General features: G+C 39.9%; 1 protein-coding gene across 1 annotated transcript in view; it reads right to left on the bottom strand.

Moving 5' to 3' along the window:
• SMARCC1 (SWI/SNF related, matrix associated, actin dependent regulator of chromatin subfamily c member 1) overlaps nucleotides 1–20,175 on the bottom strand; it is a 164,302-nt gene extending 144,127 nt beyond the window's left edge. Inside the window, exons 1-2 of the mRNA XM_040628898.1 lie at nucleotides 19,981–20,175; nucleotides 12,272–12,391 (exon numbers count right to left, since the gene is read on the bottom strand). Coding sequence (XP_040484832.1) covers nucleotides 12,272–12,391; nucleotides 19,981–20,175 — 315 coding nt within the window. The remainder of the gene's footprint in view (nucleotides 1–12,271; nucleotides 12,392–19,980) is intronic.
• Between the last annotated feature and the right edge of the window lie 2,206 nt (nucleotides 20,176–22,381).

Below are 22,381 nucleotides of genomic sequence, written 5' to 3'. Positions count from 1 at the left end.
TGCCAGTCACTGTAGTGACAGACTGGTGATTTGTCCTCAGAAGTCCTTTTATTTGACTTACATGCTAATCTTGGCTTTCACCCTTCCCCATTCCAAAAAGTCCTAGAATTTTGCATGATCTTAGCAGAACAATACTATTCTCAGATACAGATCATAAAATACCGAAAATTGGAGGAATCATCATGTTCACCGAATTCAACAATTTTCTAATGTTTCTTTGCCACACAACTCTTTTAGGAGCAGAAAGCTCAAAAGGAAGTCAATCAAGAAAAACTGTTCAAAGTGAAAAACTTGGGAACAACAGATTCCTCTTAAACCTCCCCATTTATTCCTCTGTTCTCTCAGTCACTCAGGTGCTCTGCAAGAAACAATTATAAAACCAATGATCAGGTCCAACTCCTTTTCTGATAACTATATGCCTCTTAACAACTTCCTTCTCCCTAAAACTTATTTACCACACAGCATGGTTTACTAAATCAAATGAAGGAAAGTGATTGCCAAAGTGACGGTCCTCGGATTCATATTCTTTCCATTACACCAGACTGACCAAGTTCATGAGAATCTCTGCCATGAAGTCAGTCACACTTACTGGACAGAAATTCCAAAGTGTCGGAGAGAGATAGCCTACAGACTGTGACTCATCTAAAATGTCCCAAAATAATACTACCCAGTCCAAATACACAGCCTCATTTGTAGAAATGGCTTTGACAATAAATTTTACCTTCAAAGTATTTACATGTATTCCAAAGTTATATATTAAAATGTGTTAAGTTCCTGTGACAGTTTGAAAATAAATTCCAAATAATTTAATGCACGTCCCTGAATATAGGTAACCATCTCAATGAACCTCCTTTAGAGAAATAATAATTTCACTAAGTTCTGATTATTGATTTAAAATAAGTCAGCACTGTGTTTTACATTTCTATAAATATTTTAAGAAAAGATCAATTTCACAAAGTAAATATTATTCAGTTCTCCAGCTAACTTCATTAACAGCCTTTCACTCTTCCTGTCTTTGAGGCAGTTTCTAACATCACAACAAAGGCATGTCAATTAGTAAATACATACCAAACACTTGCAGTGAGTAGGAAAGTAAAGCAAATCTTATCAATGTTTAATTGATAAAATATGGCTTCAGTTCAAACGACACTACAACATTTTGTTAGTCCTCAGGTTTACATAAAATACACTGTCTCAGATACGAGTTGAGTTGAAACAGAAGACCTAGCTCTTTGGGGCCTTCCTTAAGAGCTGGAGGTGATGGCAAACTAGTATAATAAATGTGCAAAGAATATGTCTACCTTAATATCTACATTTTTACTTTTACCAAGAAAACCTCTGATAGAACAAGCGAGCAATCTATTTTTCATGTTGTTAAGTACTATACACCACTTCTAATTTCTCAAAGAGCTTCCATTATCACATATCTTGTGATTCTCACAGCTACATCATAGTGTCAGCAGAGCAAGAAACATTTTCCCAGAAGTAGTAGTACAGGTGGAAGTACCTTTCCCCAAGGTCACAGAGTGTTAGGACATAGCTATTTAACTCCTAAGCCCAGGGCTCTTTCATAACACCTGGTTCCAGAAACTGATCTGATTCCATATGTTACATTAGTTCAATTTAAGAAATGAATGAGCTTTATTTTGGCAAAATCAACAGCTTTTACACTCTCTCCAGACTCCTGATTCAAGTCAGATTAAAGAGACCTGTACTTTATCTCTGATCTCCAAAACCTGAAATGATGCTTAAAAAAGTCATTACAGGAAATATCCTGGGCTAAGTGTCCAGAATCATCCAGCCGAAAAGAACTAAAAATGCTGATATAATACACAAAACATCTTCTAACAAAAGTAAAACAGGAAATCTCCGAGAACTGGCTGGCCATGAAGAATAACAGCACAGAGACATCAAAGACAATATTGACAAAGAATAGAGTCTTTACAAAAGCAGTTTGGAAAATTCAGCAAACAAATGACTGCAGCCTTCATCAAGCACCAACAGCAATCCTTGGGGAAAGGAGAGAATCTAACTACGAGAGTTATTAGCACATTACAACACTCAAACTGCCCTGTTTTTAACAAAAAATTACCTAGCATACAAAGAAACAGGAAAGTATGGCCCATTCAGAGGGAAAAAAATAAAACTAATAGAAACCATTCCAGAGGAGAGAAAAAGGAATGAAGAAAAATGAACACAGTGTAAGGGACCCATGGAACACCACCAATTTTACCAATATACACATTATGGGAGTTCCAAAAGAGAGAAAAGAACACCAAATTTATGAAAAAGTTATGGCCAAAACTTCCCAAATTTTATGAAGAACATGAATTTACACATCCAAGAAGTTCAACAACCTCCAAGCTGGATAAACTCAAAGAGATCCACACCAAGACACTTTATATTCAAATTGTCAAAAGAGAAAGGATCTAAAAAGCAGGGAGAAAGAAGTAACTCATCATATACAAGGAACTCTCAGTAACATTAACAGCCAATTTCTATTCAGAAACCATGGAGGCCAGAAGGTAATGAGAAGATATAGGTAAAGTGCTGAAAGAAAAATAACTTGTCAATCGAAGTTTGTATCCTGCAAAACAGCCCTTCAAAAATGAAAGAGCTAGGGTGCCCGGCTGGCTCAGACAGTGAAGAATGTAACTTTTAATCTCAGGGTTGTGAGTTCAAGCCCCACGCTGGATGTAGAGATTACTTAAAAAATAAAATCTTCAAGGGGCGCCTGGGTGGCTCAGTCAGTTAAGCATCTGCCTTCAGCTCAGGTCATGACCTCAGGGTCCTGGGATAGAGCCCCACACTCGGCTCCCTGCTCAGCAGGGAGCTGTTTCTCCCTCTCCCTCTGCCTGCCATTCCTCCTGCTTGTGCGTGCTCTCTGAGAAATAAATGAATAAAATCTTTTGAAAAATAAAATAAGGGACGCCTGGGTCATTCAGTTGGTCAAGCGACCGCCTTCAGCTCAGGTCATGATCCCAGGGATCGAGTCCCACACATAGGGCTCCTTGCTCAGCACAGAGCCCGCTTCTCCCTCTGCTTGTGCACTCTCACTCTCTCTTTCTCTAATAAATAATAAATAAAATCTTAAAAAAATAAAGATAAAATAAGAAAGAGATGAAAAGATGCTCCACATCATATGTAATCACAGAAATGCAAACTAAAATGAGATACCACTACACACCTATTAGAACAGCCAAAATCCAGAACACTGACACCACCAAATGCTGGTGTGGAATGGAATATTATTCAGTGCTAAGAAAAATGGGCTAGCAAGCAATGAAAAGACATGGAGTAACTTTTAAATGCATATTACTAAGTGCAAGAAGACAATCTGAAAAGACTACTACATATTCCAATTATATGCACTCAGGAAAAGGCAAAACTATGGACAGTAAAAGGATCTATGGTTGTCAGAGGTTAGTAAGGGAGGAAGGAATGAACAGACAGAGCACAGAGAATTTTCAGGGCAGTGAAACTATCCTGCGTCATACTATAATGGTAGATACATGTCATTATACATTTGTCAAAACCTGTACAATGTACAACACCAAAAGTGAACCCTAATGTAAACTACGGACTTTCTTTAGATGATAATGATGTGTCAATGTAAGTTCATCAACTGTAACAAATGTAGCAATCTGATGCAGGATTTCCGGCAGAGGAGAGGTTATGCCCCATATGTCAGGGCAGGGAGTATATGGGAAATCTCTGTACTTCTGCTCAATTTTGCTATGAACCTAAAACGGCTCTAAAAAAGGATTAACTGCATAACGTGAACTTCATTTGAACTTCAATTTAAGTGAAACTGAAAAATTTCTTGAAAAATCCAAATCGCCAAAACTGACACAAGAAACAGAATCTACACCCTGTACCTATTGAGGAAACTGAATCAGTTATTAAAACCTCCCCCAAAAGAAAACTCTAAGCCCATATTATTTCACTAGTGAATTCTATCAAATACTTAAGAAATTACTCAACCTTAAGAAAACTTTTATACTAGCAAATTAAACCCCATAATTTATAAAAAGGATAATGTATCATGATCAAGTAGAGTTTATCCTGGAATACCAGGTTGATGAACTGAAAATGAGCAAATGAATGAAGCTCACGTTACTAACAGAATAAAAGAAAAACCTCTTGACCACCTCAAAAAATGCAGAAGCAGCACATGATAAAATCCAACAGTCATTCGAAATAAAAGCTCTCGGCTAACTAGGCCTAGTAGGGAACTTCCAAAACCGAATTAAGATCACATAGGAAAAAGCTACAGCTAATATCATACTTAATAATGCAAAACTGAATGTTTTTCCACTAACAAGAATAAGGTTAGAACTCCTGTCTTACAGCGCCTGTCTTACAGCTCCTTGGTTAAGCAACTGCCTTCAGCTCAAGTCATGATCCTGGAGTCCCAAGATCAAGTCCCGCATCAGACTCCTTTCTGACTGGGGAGCCTGCTTCTCCCTCTGACCCTACCCCCTCTCGTTCTCTCTCTCTCTCTCTCTCTCTCAAATAAATAAAATATTTTTAAAAAGAAAAAAAAGAATTCCTGTCTTAAACACTTTAAGTAATCTCTACACCTGATGTGGGGCTCAAACTCACAATTCCCAAATCAACAGCCACATGCTCTACCAACTGAGCCATCCAGGAGCCCCGTCTTAACCATTTCTTTCTTTCTTTTTTTTTTTTTTAAGATTGTACTTATTTGACAGAGATAGAGACAGCCAGAGAGAGAGGGAACACAAGCAGGGGGAGTGGGAGAGGAAGAAGCAGGCTCATAGCAGAAGAGCCTGATGTGGGGCTCGATCCCAGAACGCTGGGATCTCGCCCTGAGCCGAAGGCAGACCCTTAACGACTGCGCCACCCAGGTGCCCCCCGTCTTAACCGTTTCTACTCGATGTTGAGCCAAAGGTGCTACCCAGCAATGGCGCAAGAAAAAGAAATTAAAAGCACAAAGATCGGGGGCAAAAAAGAAAACTTGTCATGAAGTTATAGTAATAAAAAATGTGGTATTAACAAAAAGATGGACATTTCAATCAATAGGAAAAAACAACCCAGATATACACCCACACACATCTGGTCAACTGATTTTCAACTAAAGCGCTAAGCCAATTCAAAGAAAGAACATCTTCCCAACAAATGGTAGCTCTAAAATAACTGGATATCCATACTGAAATAAAAGAGAACATTAGCCCTTACCCTCACACTATACATAAAAATTAACCCAAAATATATAAAACCTAAAACTATAAAATCTCTAGAAGAAAATACAGGAAACAGTCTGTGACTCTGGGGTATACAAAGGTTTCTCTGAACACAAAAAGCACAAATTGTAAAAATCAATAAACTGGACTTCATCAAAATTCAAAACTTTTGCTCTTGGGAAGATGCTTGTAAGAAAACAAAAAGTCAAATCCCAAGCTCGGAGGAAATATTTGCAATATATATTATAAAGAACCCATATGCAGAACATATAAAGAATTTTTTAAGTTTAATTAAAAAAAAAAAAAAACTGTGCAGAAAAGAATTAACACAGCAGGCCCGAGATGACTATCCTCAGTAATTACGGCCTGCTTGCCAATTGGCCCTTGGCTAGCATCTGGAAATCTACCTCTAAGAGTAGTCCTAGTCAACTGATAAGAAGGGTGGTTCACTGAGCCTAGACTACTTGCACAAACACTGTGATTTTATGAATACTTGCTTTCCTTCTGGGTAATCTAGAAGTCTAAGTATGTGCTAGACAGAAGGTACCAGCCCCCAATGAAATCCTTGGGTATGAGACTCTTAACAGGCTTCCCTGAGCAGAAATATTGCCCGTATGCTACATTTTCAATGCCGGGGAAGAATACACTTTGTGTGACCCCTCACATAAGGAAGAGAGCATACAGAAGCCTGCAGCATAGATTCCTCCAGGTTACACCTGTGTCTTTTCCCCTTGTGACTAGGCTTTGTATACTTACTAGACTGCTGTAACAAATCTTAGTTATACATGGGGTGCCTAGCTGGCTCAGTTGGAAAAGCATGCGACTCTTGATCTCAGAGTCCTGAGTTCCAGCCCCAGGCTGGGTGAAGAGATTACTTAAATAAATACACTTTAAAAAAAAAAAAAAAAATCTTAGTTGTAAGTACAAGCATAGGCTGAGTTCCATAAGTCCATCTAGCAACTCTGAACGTGGGGTGGTTCTGGGGACCAAATTAAAAAATTGTTTGAATAAGCAACTCACAAAGGAAGAGACACAAATGGTCAATTAGCACATAAAAAGATGTTTAACATCATCAGTCATCATGAAAATGCAAATTGAAAGTATGAGATTTCACTATATACCTATCAAAATGGATAAAATTATGAAGACTAATCATACCAACCATTGACACGAATACACAGGAACGGGAACTCTCATACAGTACACTGCTAGATGGTATGTAAAATGATACAACCACTTTAGAAAACAGTTTGGCACTTTCTTAAGAACTAAAGTTAAATGCTACCAACGCTATCACCCAAACGTCCCACTCCTGGGTTACTTACCTAGGAGAAATGAAAACATGTCACAAAAAGACTTGTACATTATAACAATGACAGCAGCTTTACTCACAAAGCTGGAAACAACCCAAATTCCCATCAAACAGTAAAAGGATAAATGAACTGTGGTTTATCCATACAACGGGATACTAATCAATAATAAAAAGGAAAAATAATACATGGAACAACACAGATGATGCACATCACAAAATCCGTTATGATGAAAGAACCAAGACAAAAAAAGTATATACTCTGATGCTATTTATATCAATTTCATGAAGTTGTAAATGAATCTATAGCCTCAATGGCTGCCAGGGGACCGGGGTGGGAGACAGATTACAAGGAAGCTTATGATGGGGATGATGGAAATGTTCATTACCTTGAGCTCATATTTTAAACATGTACCACTTATAGTACATCAATCAGACATAAGTAAAGCTCGAGAGAGAAACATTATGGGAAAAGAAAGAGGGAAATGGGGGGGGAAGTAAAATGGAGGGGGCAGGTAAAAAATAAATAAAACATCACCCAAACAGATCAGGAATACAATGCCAGTGAACTAAGGTTTCTACTTGTGACTCTACATGGTGTGGATGGGACTACAGGCCCACCATTAACACTGGTCCTATAGTTTTCTGGAACCCTGATCAACACCTGGCCCAGCATGCCCTCTGCCTGGCATACAGGTGCAGGCCCTAAAAGCCCATACTCTGCGGTCCGCTGTGCTCTAACCAGTCATGCCAGATCATCCAGGCTCACTGATCTTGCAGATGAATTACAAGGGCAAGAAAAGAACCGACCAGAGTTTTTCGGACTTATCCTTTTATCTACAGTAATTTATACTATCTACAGGGACACGGCTCAACAGTTCAGCTGGACTATCTCCCTCATTTTGGCTCAACCTGTCTTTTCACGGTTACAAATACTTCCTCCGTGGCTCATAACACAGATACTTAGGATTCCGTTCCTATAAAATTCAAAGACAAGCAAAACTACACTATTCTCTGTAGAGCTTCATACAGACATGGTGATACATATGAAGAAAAGCAAAATGAAACTAAATCATTGCATCACAGAGTAAATGTCCCACATCATCTCACTTAAACAGCCACTTACTTTCTACTTTCATCAAACAGAGGTCTAAGCTACAAACTTAAAGGACTAACTTCCAATACATATAAAACACTTAGAATCTTCTTCCTAGTCCCATGTTCCCAAAGGTAGTTTCTCCACTCTGAAATTTATGGAATAGCAACGTGTAGTCAGGTTATAGTTGCAAATGAAATGATTAATTTTTTTAAATGTGATAATAAGTGAAAATTTTGAACATCTCATGAACGTACTTAAAATCTTCTGCTACTTTAGACTCTGACTTGACCTTCTAGCAGTCTTCTAGATCTCAGAGCTTTGTTTTTAAACACACTTGCTTATGACCTATTTTAAAAGGCAGAATACAAAACTGCCTCTACCCTATCATTACAATGATGTTATGCACTGAGCCTTGAAGAGTTTACAGAAAAACAAGAATTTTTACTTGTGGTGGAGGTAAAAACACTTTTTTCTTCTGTTTCAATTCATGTTACGTTTGCCTATGCAACATATTATTTTTTAAGTAGGCTCCATGACAAATGTGGGGCTCAAACTCACAACCCTGAGAGTAAGAGTCGCATGCTCTACTGACTGAGCCAGCCAGGTATCCCTGCCTATACAACATATTTTTAGTCTTATAAACCTTCAAATTTTCCCTAAATTCTAACTTCTCAATTTAGCATTAGATAGAACATACCCTACATTGAGCCAGCTGTTTAATATCCGGTATGACTTAGGAAGTCAGTATATAAAGTTCCACTCTGATTAAGAAAAAAAAAAAAGAATCAGCCCAAATAGTGAACTCTTATACCAGTACTGTTTATTCAGAAAGAAAAAAAAAAAGTTTAAGGTTAAACAGCTGACATGTTTCACTAAAACATTCTTTGCTTCATTAACTGTCTTTCTCATCCACTTTTGCTTAACACCATCACACATTACATCAATCCCTTTCATTTGGGAAAATGTTAAACACTATTTTAAGAGGAAGAGAAGTACATCTGGTCCCACTGGCACTAAGCCATGAATTATTTTTATTTATGGCTTCTGCCTAAAAATATTCTTCCCTAATCTTTAAAATCTGGAAAAAAATAATGGTTTCATTCCCAAGAGTTAAATACCCCATAAAAAAAGCCTCCTGTACATACTATTTTTTAAGACCATTCATACAATCTTAATTAGAAATACCAATATAATATGAATCATATAAAATACTTTGTGTAATATATCTATGAATTTTATTCTAAATAGTAACGTTATACTTAATAAAGTGCAATCTATATGTATTATGTTACAGTGTTTTAAATGATAACTTCAACCAGTTCCTAATTTAATAATTCTAATCTGGTTCATAATACACAAGAATAAGAAGTAAACTCATGTAATTAGAGGTGAAGGAACACAGAGCTTTCAAAGGATTCAGAAAAACACACACACACAGAGAATAAGAGTGATAAAGCAAATGCAGTAAAATGTTAACAATCAGGGATTCTGAATAAAGGGAAAATGAAAGTTCTTTGCATTATTCTTGCAAAATTTTTACTTTGAATTAATTTTAAACTTACAAAAGTTACCCAAAAAACCTCAATTAGTCACACGGCTCAGAAAATGAAGTTACATTCATCATCCAGTTGAGTAATTCCCATTAGTACAAAATGAGCATGTACCTCCAAAATCTAAAAATTTATTCATAAATTATACACAGGTACTTACTACATTGCTAATATATTACACATACATGACATAAATCGCACATTAAAAAGTAGGTATTTTAAAAGAATAAAGTTAAAAAGCAAATCCAAAGAGAAGGAATGACCTTGCTCCACAACTGTGAATTCATCCACTACCCAGTAACTCCCAATCTCTTCTTCTCATTCAACCTGTACTCTAAATTCCAGATCCCATTTCTTGTACCCACAAGATTTCTAAACCTGAAGTGCCTATCGGAGAATCAACCATAACACAGTTAGACTACACTGAGTACCCTTCCCCAGAAACCTGCTTTTACTCTGGCTTTCCCCTTCATGCCGAAGGAGTCTGATTGCTCAGTGTAGTCCTCCTAATAAATTCTTTCTCTGTCCAGCCCCTAGACTCCGCCCCCCCCAAATATTACCAAGTTCTGCCCCCTTAAACTCTGAGTTCCTTTCTGCCCTCTTTAAATCCACTGCTTCCTTCACAGGGTATCACCACAGTAGATTATGAGAGCGGTTTCTTCATGAAGAGTTTTCAAAGCCTCCAATCTTAGCTTCCAACCCATTCTTCACACTGAAGCCTGTGGGATTATTCTAAAACCCAAAATCAACTAAGTCACCTACTACTCTCTCCCTTGTTGTGGTTCCCCATCACTTTCGAGATAAAGGCCACACATCTAGCACAGTAAACCTGGCCTATTATGACTGATTTTAGCCCACTTCTCTGCCTATTTGTCCTCAGTTCTAATCTTGTTGAACTGTTACAACTGCCTTCAAGTACCACATTTTCTCAGGCCTTTATGCTTTTATGCTTTATGCTTTTACTGCCTAAAAAATCCCACACTTCAGCATTTCCCTGAAGAACTCACACTCAACTTTCAAGTTTCAGATTCAAATGCCCTTTGCCCTGGAAAACATTTCCTGAGATCACCAGGAAACGTAAAAGGCTCTATTCATTCAGCTCACTAGAGTGTGCACCCCCTGAGGACAAACAATATACACTGTATTGCTCTTTAAATTCTCAGGATTTGATAAATAACCAATCGCTTAATATTTGATGAGCTCAGATCAGTGGGGGGAAAGAAGCACTTTTAATAAACGACATCCAGATCATCATAAGAAAAAAGATAAAACTGGGTCCACTGCTCACACTGAATACCAAGATAAATTCTAAACAGATGAGAATTAAGTATAAAATATGAAGCTATATGAGTACTAGAAGAACATCCTACGAGTGAAGAAAGCCTCCTAATATGATTCAAAAACCACAATTCTACAGGCATCTGGCTGTCTCCTTCAGTAGAGCATGTGACTCTTTTTTTTTTTTTAAGATTTTATTTATTTATTTGGCAGAGAAAGAGACAGCGAGAGAGGGAACACAAGCAGGGGGAGTGGGAGAGGGAGAAGCAGGCTTCCCACCGAGCAGGGAGCCCGATGCGGGGCTCAATCCCAGGACCCTGGGACCATGACCTGAGCCGAAGGCAGATGCTTAACGCTGAGCCACCCAGGCACCCCGAGCATGTGACTCTTGATCTCAGGGTCATAAGTTCCAGCCCCACACTGGGGGTAGAGATAACAAAACAAAAACAAAACAACACAATTCTATATCTGACTAAATAAAAATAAAGGTCTTGACAGCAAAAATACCATAAGCAAACTAAACACGTTTACTGCAAGATCAGTAAAAAACATACACTATCTCCTATTCTCAGTTATACCTGAAAGAGCAATAGGTTGTTAAAATAAAAAGTTTAGTGATGAAATAAGAAACACCCAAATGAGAAACTTCTGAGATTAAAAAAAAAAAAAAAAGGTCTACCTATACTCAGGGGAGGCAGCAAACATCAGACAGGAAACTGCAAAAACCCAAATCAGAGAATTGGAAGACAAAAATTATGAGAAAAGCTACAGGTAATTCCTAGAAGTCTAACGTTCTACAGAGTTCAAAAATATACATGAAGGAATATGGGATGGGAGAGAAGACTAATAGACTGAATATTCCCTGAGCTAAAGAAACATAACTAAGTCTTCAGATCATGACTTACAACAAGTCATATTTCTGAATTTCAAAGATCAATATTTCAAAGATCAGTATAAAAATGGGAAAATCAAGTATCAGATTTTTCTCCACAAAATCTAATGTTAAGGAAAGAACCAAACCACGGGCACCTGCTGGCTCAGTTGGTAGACATGTAACTCTTTTTATTTTTTTTTAAGATTTTATTTATTTATTTGACAGAGATAGAGACAGCCAGCGAGAGAGGGAACACAAGCAGGGGGAGTGGGAGAGGAAGAAGCAGGCTCATAGCAGAGGAGCCTGATGCGGGGCTCGATCCCAGAACGCCGGGATCACGCCCTGAGCCGAAGGCAGACGCTTAACCGCTGTGCCACCCAGGCGCCCCTGTAGACATGTAACTCTTGATCTCCGGGTCGTGAGTTCAAGCCCCACGCTAGGTGTAGAGATTACTAAAAATAAACGAACTTAAAAATAAAAAGGAAAGGAAAGGAAAGAACAAAACCTACATATTTTGGTAGGAAGGAAAGGAAAAAAAAGCGTAACCCAGTATTTGTATACCAAACCAAACTATCAAAGTATCAACTGCAAGGACAACACACAAGCTCAGAAAATCTTACCAACAAAAGATAAAAATTGCACAAAAAAGTATCCTACACAAGAACTGAATCAGGAGAAAGAATAGAGAAGACATGATATAGCAGAGACTACAAGGAAACTACAACATAGTAAAATGTTAGCTACATGTTAACAGTTAAGTCTATAAATAGTTGTTGGGATGTTTCATGCAAATGTTAAATGACTCCTGAAAGTGGAGCTTCCTACACTTAAAAAGCAACAATAATGCTCTGTTTATTCTACAGGCTAGCAGCAGTAAAGGCAAGAGCTGGAGACTGCACCTGAAAGTACAGAAACTGCAGGTTCCCCAGTGTTACAGTAAGCCGACGTACTTACCGGGAGTTTGGTGAAGGCCGGGTTGGTGACGTGCTTCCCAAAGGCATCTTCCTGGAACTGAAGAAGCTGGACCACCAGCCCAGCCAGCGTTTTGTTGGTAGGAGCATCCGCATGAACGTACTGCAAGATAAAGACGGGGACTCAAAAACTGGGACAATCGTGCGGCAGAGAATGGTAGCTCACTTCCTATTACCTACTAAGCACGGGCCAGGTGACAGATTTGCAGAGGTCTGAAGCATGGTCTCTGCTGTAAAGGGGCTTACAAAAATAAATACTGGGGGCACTGGGGAGGGAAAGATAGCTGATCTCTTTAGTTAACAGGTCTCAGGAGAGAAACCATGCCCAAGCAATGAATCCAAGTCATCTCGCGTGCACCTGGACCTAAAGTTAGATGGTGAGATCCTGAGCCTCAAACTTGAGCCTGATACTGTAATCAGATGAGACCTATTATATGCAAATGTATTTTGTATGTGGGATGACTATAAATAACTTGTGGGGGGTGCCTGGGTGGCACAGTGGTTGGGCGTCTGCCTTCGGCTCAGGGCGTGATCCCGGCGTTATGGGATCGAGCCCCACATCAGGCTCCTCCGCTAGGAGCCTGCTTCTTCCTCTCCCACTCCCCCTGCTTGTGTTCCCTCTCTCGCTGGCTGTCTCTATCTCTGTCGAATAAATAAATAAAATCTTTTAAAAATAAAATAAAATAAAATAATAAATAAACAAATAACTTGTGGCCAAAGAGCAGACTGCACTGTTTTTAAAACAGGTGAGGAAGGAAAATTCTGTTATTTTTTTTACTACAATAAAAAATTTTGGGGGGAGCACCTGGGTGGCTCAGTCGGTTAAGTGTCTGCCTTCAGCTCAGGTCATAATCCTAGGGTCCTGGAATTAAGCCCCACGTCAAGCTCCCTGCTCGGTGAGGAGCCTGCTTCTCCCTCTCCTCCCCGCTTGTGCTCTCTCTCACTCTCTGTTGCTATCTCTGTTATCTCTCAAATAAATAAATTAATAAAATCTTTAAAATTTTTTTAAACAAATATATTTGAAAAGTTATGCACACTAATGTCAACAATGTCCAAAGGCCAAACTAGTGGCAGACAGCAAGCTAGTTCCAAAGCAAGGGAAAATAACAGGTAACATGACAAGGAAAGCATAAATTAGCAAGTTAAATTAAATGTGAAAATTTATTTAAGTATGAAATGTTCGATATCACTTTGAAAAGCCAATACATTCAATAAAATTTTTTAAACTTCCAATTTTGAGCAGGAAAAACATCTATACCTCCTTGAAATTGAAAAGATAACAAAAGATAATAAAATGAATTTTTCTTCCTGGAATAAACCTCTTTCCCAGTATCATCCAACATTTCAAGATTAATGTGGTAGGTTTCTACTACAAAAAATATTTGTAAGTGATATATATATATATATATATGGCAAAATGATTATCAGCTGCAATCTACTCTCACTAGATTCCATGGCTCTCAATTTGTACCACTGCCGAGCAAAGATAAAGCATGATATAAACAGGCGATTCTTCTTAAAGCTTAGTATCCTCCAAATGTTATTTATTCAGGTGCATTAGCTTTCCACTCTAAATGGAACAGCCAGCATGCAGTTCACTTTGCTGAAGACTGGTATTTTGTTGGAATGCTTTATATTACATGACCAAAGGCTGGTAAAATCCAGCCCCACTGTCTGTTTCTCTGTGGCCCACAAGCTGAGAACAGTTTTTATATTTTTAAATGGTTGGAAGGAAATTTTATTCTATTTCATTTTTTTAAAGATTTATTTTTTTCAGAGCGAGACAGCATGAGCAGGAGGGACAGAGGGAGAGAGAGAGAATCTCAAGCAGACTCCACGCTGAGCAGGGAGCCCAACACAGGGTTTGATCTCATGACCCTGAGATCACAACCTGAGCCCAAACCAACAAACACTTAACCGACTGTACCACCTAGGCACCCCTGGAAAGAAACTTTAAAGAATAATATTTCGGGGCACCTGGGTGGCTCAGGCGGTTGAGCGTCTGCCTTCAACTCAGGTTGTGATCTCTGGGTCCTGGGATCAAGCCCATGTTGGGTTCCCTGCTCAGCAGGGAGTCTGCTTCTCTCTCTCCCTCTACCCTTCACTTGTGCTTTCTCTCTCTTGCACGCGCACGCACGCGCAAATAAGCAAATAAAATCTTCAAAAAAAAGAATTTCATGACACATGAATATTACATGAAATTCAAATTTCAGTGCCTATAAATAAAGTTTTATCAAAACACAGCACACATATTCACTACACATAGCCTATGGCTGCTTTCATGTAACAGCAGAGTCAAGCAGTTACAACTGAGACAGCATGACCTGAAAAGCCTAAAATCTTTACTCTCCTGCCCTTTATAGAAAAAGTCTGCCTATTCCTGTTCTAGACCATTCCTTTTTCATCCTTATAAAAAGTTTTCTTTTATACTAAGGGTATTCTGTGAAAACACATTTCATAAGGCCACAAAGTGAAACACCTGTGCCAGATACCAGTCAAAAAATGGAAACAAACTTCATACAACTAAGCATGTAAGATGTCAATTCTGTTGGCCCTAAAGTAATGTTCTTCAAATTTTAGACCCAGTTTCTAATTCCACAGGTCAGGTCCAAGAATTTGCATTTCTAAGAAGTTCTGGGTGATACAACTAGAGCAGGAACCCACTTTAAGCATCACTAAACTTTTTTAAAAAATCTGTTTCAGGTATTACTACACATCTTAGTTAAAGAATATGCTTTATCATAATTTAAAAGTTAAAGGGGTGCCTGGTAGCTCAATCAGTTAAGCTTCTAACTTAGGCTCAGGTCATGATCTCAGAGTCCTGGCATCCAGCCCCGCGGCAGTCTGTTTCTCCCTCTCCCTCTCCCCGCGCTTTCTTTCTCTCTCAAATAAATAAATCTTTTTTAAAATTTAAAAATAAATAAAAATAAAAGCTAAAAACCAGTTAAACAATCTTTAAACGTTGAAAACTACTTACAATTCCCCTTTCTTATAATATATTGCCAATTACCAATTCCCATAAAAATTATCAAGTTTACTTTTTTAAGGACTATACACTTACAAGTGACAATTCATTCTCTGGTTTTTTCCAACTTAACACAGTAACTCTTTAATAAGAAATACTCATAAAATATACAATTATGAGTATTTCTTATTCATAGCACTCACGTAACATAATCTTTAATAAACTTCTCAAATGTATCCTACAGAACTGACAAAATATGGAGCATATATCCACAAGGTAACTTTATTATTTTTATAAGAACAGATTTCTCAAAGAACTCATATAGTGTACTGCAATTTTTTGTACATAGTAAAGCAACATGAAAAATTAATAAGCCTAATAACTTTTTATTTTTCAGATACCTGTAGATAACCAAACAATGCCAAATCCTAAAACTGAAAAACACACCATCTTGGAGGAAGGCTGTTCAGCAAAAACCAAATCAACCCTTTAGGCAAAAACTAAGTTTAGCAACTGCTGTATACACAACTTCATATATATTCTAAATTTCACTACTATGCATGTTTCATCTGATATATCATTCAGAATACAAAAACATGTAAAAGGTTCCATGTGGACAACCTTATAGTTTCAGAATAAAGATGGCCAGGTTCAAAATTCAATCAAAATTATTACCTTAGCTATTTTAAAAACCAATTTTTTTTTTTACATTTTATTTTTATTTTATTCAGGCGAGACAGAGAGAGAGAGATGCAAGCAGAAGGAGACACAGGTTCCTGTGGAGCAGGGAACCTGATGCGGGACTCAATCCCAGAACCCAATCCCAGGTCCCTGGGATCATAACCTGAGCCAAAGGCAGATGCTTAACTGACTGAGCCACCCAGGCACCCCCAATTTTTTAATTATATTTAACCTTGGTTACTTTTTCCCAAATCACCCACAAAAGTTACCAAACATGAAAAAGATGACATTTTTAATTTATAAATGAACTGTCACGTTAATGCATTAAATTATACCTCACACCCACTCAAAAGGCAGCCAATGTATGACTGTAAGGTTTTTAAATCAACTTTTAAACATCTCAAAATATTAACATTCTATGTAACCAATAAGAATAAAGCAAGCTGACCGCAGGATATACGCAAAAATATCATTACCACCTCAAATTTACATAACCCCATCTTCAACAACTTAGTGGAAGTCAATCTTACTCTCAATTTACATATGGAAAATTGAAACAGGAATCAAGTCATCTGCTCCAGGACATCACCAATTAGCAGTCAAGAGTACTGAACTCACATCTTCCAAAGTGTAATGCTCATTCACTATCCTATAGTGACATAATAGAGTGCATTTCAAATGGCTTCCAAAAACATTACCTAAAACACAAAAGGTTCTTGACAACTTTCAAAATACTGAATCCTGATTAACAAAAAAAATTTAATGACTACAGTTTATTTCAGTCATAAACATTTTATTTTTTGATCAAAAAAAAGTTCAACAGCATGTTTTACTTAAGACAACCAAAAATTTTTAGTCTCAAGTATTTTGATTAAGAAAGGTAGGAAGATTTAAAAAAAAAGAAAAAAAAGAAAGATAGGAAGGTAAGTTGAGAAAGTTTTATCAATATATCTGCTTTATGCTATCTATGGTATTAATAAAGTATCAAAAGTTTAACAACTTGTCCCTAAACAAACCTATTGCAGCAAATGCCCCATAAAAAAAACAAACAAAAAAAAACTGTCTTTAACTGTTAAAAACTTTATGTAAAGTGTACTGAAATGCATTCCTTAGGCGATCTGGTCTATTTTGGTGATCACCCTTAGATTAACATCTTAAATCTTATTTCACAAATAAGTCAAACCAGGAAGAAACTTACCTGGGAACTTAATAGTTCACAGATATCTTTCACCTCCAAGGTATCTGAGTTGAACCCATTTAAGATCAGTAAGGTTTGATCATTTGAAAACCACTCAGAAACCATGGGCAGAAATATAGCGTTCATCTTCATCAAAGTGAGGATGAAAGACATGTACCCAATAATACAACGGCAGCTCAGGTAGGAGATGAACAGCTTCTGCACTGCTGGTGGGCTTAAAAGGCAACCTCACGCCAACAGTTAACCGCCCTGTGCTCCCACTCACCTATCTGTGCCTCCCTCCAGGAGGCCCCTCCTCCGCACTTCTTTGGCCTAGTTGAAGCTCATCCTAATCAAAAAGTAGTCCCTCTCCCTTCTCTGTTGCTGAGCCAAATTTATCAACAAAGCTTAAATGAATAGGTTCCTAGACTAATCTGTTCATGCATTGAACAAACATGTACTAAGGACACAGAGAAAACAAACACAATACAAGGAAGTTCTCTTTTAACTTGAAACCACATGAGTTTTACAAGTAAGTGTCTATGTCTACCTTTACCGCTACATTTTCCACTACCTTTCACTACATTCCTTGATGAGAGGGATTATATGTGGCAAAAAAAATTGGGGCTTTGGAGCCAGGCAGACCTTCACTGAATTCCAAATCTACCACTCCTCATTGTAACCTTAGAGAAGTCACTTAGATCTGGAGTCTCGGGTTCCACTCATGTGTAAAATGAAATAAATGTCTATTATTCACAACTGTTGTAAGGATCTGAGCTATGATTTAAGTGCCCAGATACAGTTAGATGCCCAGTTGTTCATGGAATGCATGGATAAACCCATTAATAAAAATGGGACTACCAATGCCATGTTTCATTCAGTTGCTGAGATTCATGAATGTAAAAATGGAGTATTAAATGCAACAGAAAACTTTAGTTAAAACTCATCAATGTGTATACTGAGTGGAAATATATTGTGTCCTGGATGGTACTTTCGCCACTCCAATACCACTCTCTAGGGCTGACAGGATTCTGGCTGTCAGGCATAAGGAATACACAATCCTCAATTTGAGGAGGCCCAAGAAATATACACTGGCCTTATGAAACCCTGAGACGAACTTTTACTTTATCTTTATGGCCTGAATAACACTGAGCCAAGATTTGCCCAATGGCCTCAACACTGGGACAAATCCCTCAGTCAGCCCCAGAACCACTTCTTTACCCACCAAACAAACCCATTCAAACAAAATTGGGCCCAAACAGATGCACACAGTCTGGAGAGGTAGAAATGACTATTATTTCTCTTTCTCCTTTCTCTTCCTTGATATCCAAAGGAATATTCCTCATTTCTGCTAAAACTACATTGACAAACTAATACGTTATTATGCCAATTATACCTCAGACTGGGGCAGGCGGAAGGCTTCATTAAGGTACACTGAATTTAAAACCGAAAGCATTGGCTGAAGGGCACATGATAAAAATAATACTTTCATAATATAAATATATTCAATTCCCTTAGCCACTTTTAGAAGCTCTGCTGCCTACAAAAAAAAGTGTCCAATTTATTACTATATAAGCGAGAGCAATATTTCGGTCTGCTTACATGCAGATGAGAAAAACTGGCAACCCCAAATGTAACTGCAAAATTTCAGGGCGAAAAAAGTCAAAGCATATAAAAATATATATTGTCTCTCACTTCCTAAAACTTCAGTAAGAAACAGTCACTTCTGAAAGTACCACAGTGTAATGTCAAAGGAACCCAAGATCCTGTCCCTATCAACCTTCAAAACCTGACAGACTCCATTGCGCTGCACAACTCAAATGAATAGGTTTCTAGAATACTTCGTCTTTTCATTCACTGAACAAATATTTACTAAGCAACGTTCAGTGAAGAGGCCTGACAAGGTTCTTGCTCCAGTGCTACGGTTCTCAATGGGGGAAGTATGGAACTTGAAAAGGGTGTTCGGAGATCTGGGGCAGAGGACGTATTTTGGGCTGTCTGCTTCATTACACCTTCTAAGGGAGTCATTCCTATTACCTACAAGGGGAAGTTAAAAAACACTCGTTATAAATAAAAGGTTAAGTCACAACTTTCAATACCACTGACTCAGCGAAACTTACCGCCCAAAAGTAGGAGAAACAGCTAAATGAAAAACATAATCTCACAAAGTGGTACAAAGAAAATAAAGGTGATATAAAAGTGCGGCAGTCTAGCACAAATGGGGTTTTCAGGGAAGGCACATTAGGTACGATTAGGTACAAACACATTAGGTACAAGAGAACGTTAACTCCTGTACCCACACTATACGGAACTAAAAGTACAATGAAGTAAAAACTGTCATTTTTTTAATATCAGTGCTCATCAATACTATCATCCATTATATTGGCCTACTGTTATTAACTTCCGACTACAATCGTTTAGTCATTCTATACCAAACCAACAACAGGTAGTAGAACCTTAGCTACCTCACTTGACTCTGAAGATGAGTCTCCAAACAAAACTTTAAGCTGCTCTTACAACCCTGGCTCGGACAGTTTGTGATAATCATTGTACACACGCCCAGTGCAGCTAACAAAAGAGATTCACGCCCTCCGGTTTGCTGAGCTCGAGATGCTCCTGCACACCGAGGTGAGCTGGGGCTCTCGCCCGCGGTGCGCGGACTCCCAGAGGCCTGGCCCCGAGGGCCCGGTGAAGCCCTGGGCGCGCGGGCACAGAGAGCGGACGGCGGGGGCGTGGCGGGCCCGGCGCCTGCCTTTGTTGTCCCTCGTGGCGCGCGGGGGGGAGGGGCGGCCTGAGGCCCGCGAGACCAGTAGCTGCGCCCGGCTCCAGTCGCGTGGCCTCCCCGGCCCCCACGGGCGCGCGAACCCACCTTCTTGTAGTGCTTGCCCAGCCAGACCCGCACCGAGTCCAGCTGGGACACCGTCTCCGGGCTCTCCCAAAACTTGCTGGCCGGGCCACCGTCCTTCCGCCGATAAACTGCCAGGCCCGCGGCCACCGCCGCGCCTCCCGCGCCCGCGGCGCCCGCCGTCGCCCCCAGCCCGCCGCCGCCCGCCGCCGCGGCCATCGTCGCCGTCTGTCGTCCCCACCGCCCGGCCCGCCCCGGCCCTCGCGGCGATCCCCGTTCGCACCCGCGCGCGCTCGGCCGCACCACGCCTCCCGGCCCCGCCCAGCCAACCCCCTTCCGGCCCGGAGGGCCAGCCCCTCCCCTTCTCGGGACTCGGTCCCTAACCGAAGAGGGCACGCGCGCACGCATGCGCAGCATCGGCGCCGGGAGGGCTTGGGACAAGCACTTGCCCCCGCCTCTTCCGCCAGCCGAGGAAGGCTGCGCACCTTCTCCACTACACGACCTGGGCCTCTGCGGGTTGTGCTGTATCCAAGTTCCTGCATCCCGTCAACCACTGCACGGAGGTTCTGTGTCATCCGCTGACACCGCCGGAGAGGAAAGATCTGGCGTGAGAAGTTCCGAAGGGGAAGCCCGTTTAGGGTGTCGAGTGCTGGCCGAGGAAGCCCTACGCGGGGTGGGAATCTGCGTCTGCTTCCCCCCTGCCCGCAGACTTCCTGCACGAACTGGCAGCGTAGCCTTTGTAAACGTCACCTGGGACCACCACCCGGAGCTGCTTCGGCAGCACACACCTTCCGCCCCATCGTGGCTGCAGCCACACCAGCTCTTCCTACCTCGGGGCCCTTGCACCAGCTGTTCCTGAGACCTGGACAGCTCTTCCCCTATAACTGTCACTTAGGCGCTTTCAAATTCATAGCTTAAGGGTACTTTAGAAAAAACGATCTCTGACCGTACAATATTAAACAGCTAATCATATTCACGCGACATCCTCTGTGTAGCACTCATCACGACCTGGTATTTTTCTTATTTTCTTACTTGTCCGCATCCATTACATGAGAACCTAATCGTGTCTTGGTCACAGGTGTACTTCCAGTGCTGGAAACAGAGCCTGTTATCTACTAGATATTCCATAAATATTTGATGAATGAGTGAATGAATGACCTACGGAGAAGCAGAAAGATTTTAAATTATTAACAAAGTGTGATTGGCCATTATGGCGTTATAAACATGATGTTATGTAACACCAGAACAGCAGGTGACTAATTGCTTGTGAGAAAGTCTGGTGAGTTTTTGAGACCAACTTTTTTTTTTTTAAGATTTTTTAATTTATTTATTTGACAGCCAGCGAGAGAGGGAACACAGGCAGGGGGAGTGGGAGAGGAAGAAGCAGGCTCCCAGCGGAGGAGCCTGATGTGGGGCTCCATCCCAGAACACTGGGGTAACGCCCTGAGCTGAAGCAGACGCTGAACGACTGAGCCACCCAGGTGCCCCATGAGACCAACTTTTAAGAACGAATAGAATGTGATCAGGGAGGAAAGGACATTTCAGACACACACACACACAAAACGGATCAAAGGCTTTAAAGTATGAAAACAAGCTGGGTGAAACCTTCTTTGAGCCCATGTTGTGAAAGCAGAGATATTGGTTGTGGTAATGAATTTTGACTTTATCCTGTAAGCATTGGGAAATCAGCTTGAACAGAGAGAATGACGTGATCAGATCTATAGATTAGGAAGATAATAGTTGCAAATATGAATGATATGTTAGAGGAAGAAGATGAAAAAAGATGACCTGATAAACAGTGTAGGACAGAAACAATGAGAATAAAATATGAGTAAGATGTGAATCTTGCCCCCTGAGAGCTCAGACTTTAGAAATACTGACAATCGCTGCTGTTAATGGGACACTTGTATGTGCTGTGTTCTGTGCTAAGTACACCTGTATTACTGCAGATAAAGAAATTAAGGCAGAGAGAGGTGAGGTTAAGTAACTGGCTAGCAGGTATTAGAGTCAGTTTATGAACCCAGGCAGTAGACCCTGGAATACTACTGCACCCCCCCTCCTAAGTACACTGTGTTTTCTACATTTTTTTAAAGATTTATTTATTTGAGAGAGGCAGGGGAGGGGCCAAGGGAGAGGGAGATAGTCTTAAGCAGCCTCCGTGCTGAGCTCGAAGCCTGATGCACGGCTACGTCTCATGACCCTGAGATCACGACCTGAGCGAAACCAAGTGTCTGACACTTAACTGACTGCACCACCCAGGCACCCCAACTGTGTTTCTATTAACTGCTTGTGAGTAGAGCAAAGTAAATGCTCCGGAGGAATTCAGAAAACGATTTCATTTGCCTGGAGCCATAGAGAAGGAAGTTAGTTCTTCCAGGCTAGTGGTATTCCAATTCTTTTGCTCATATAACTTCTAAAGTAATTT

The sequence above is a fragment of the Ursus maritimus genome, unplaced genomic scaffold (assembly GCF_017311325.1).
Source record: "Ursus maritimus isolate PB19 unplaced genomic scaffold, ASM1731132v1 scaffold_14, whole genome shotgun sequence".
NCBI classification, from domain to species: Eukaryota; Metazoa; Chordata; class Mammalia; order Carnivora; family Ursidae; genus Ursus; species Ursus maritimus.
This window is presented reverse-complemented; position numbering and strand designations above follow the sequence as displayed.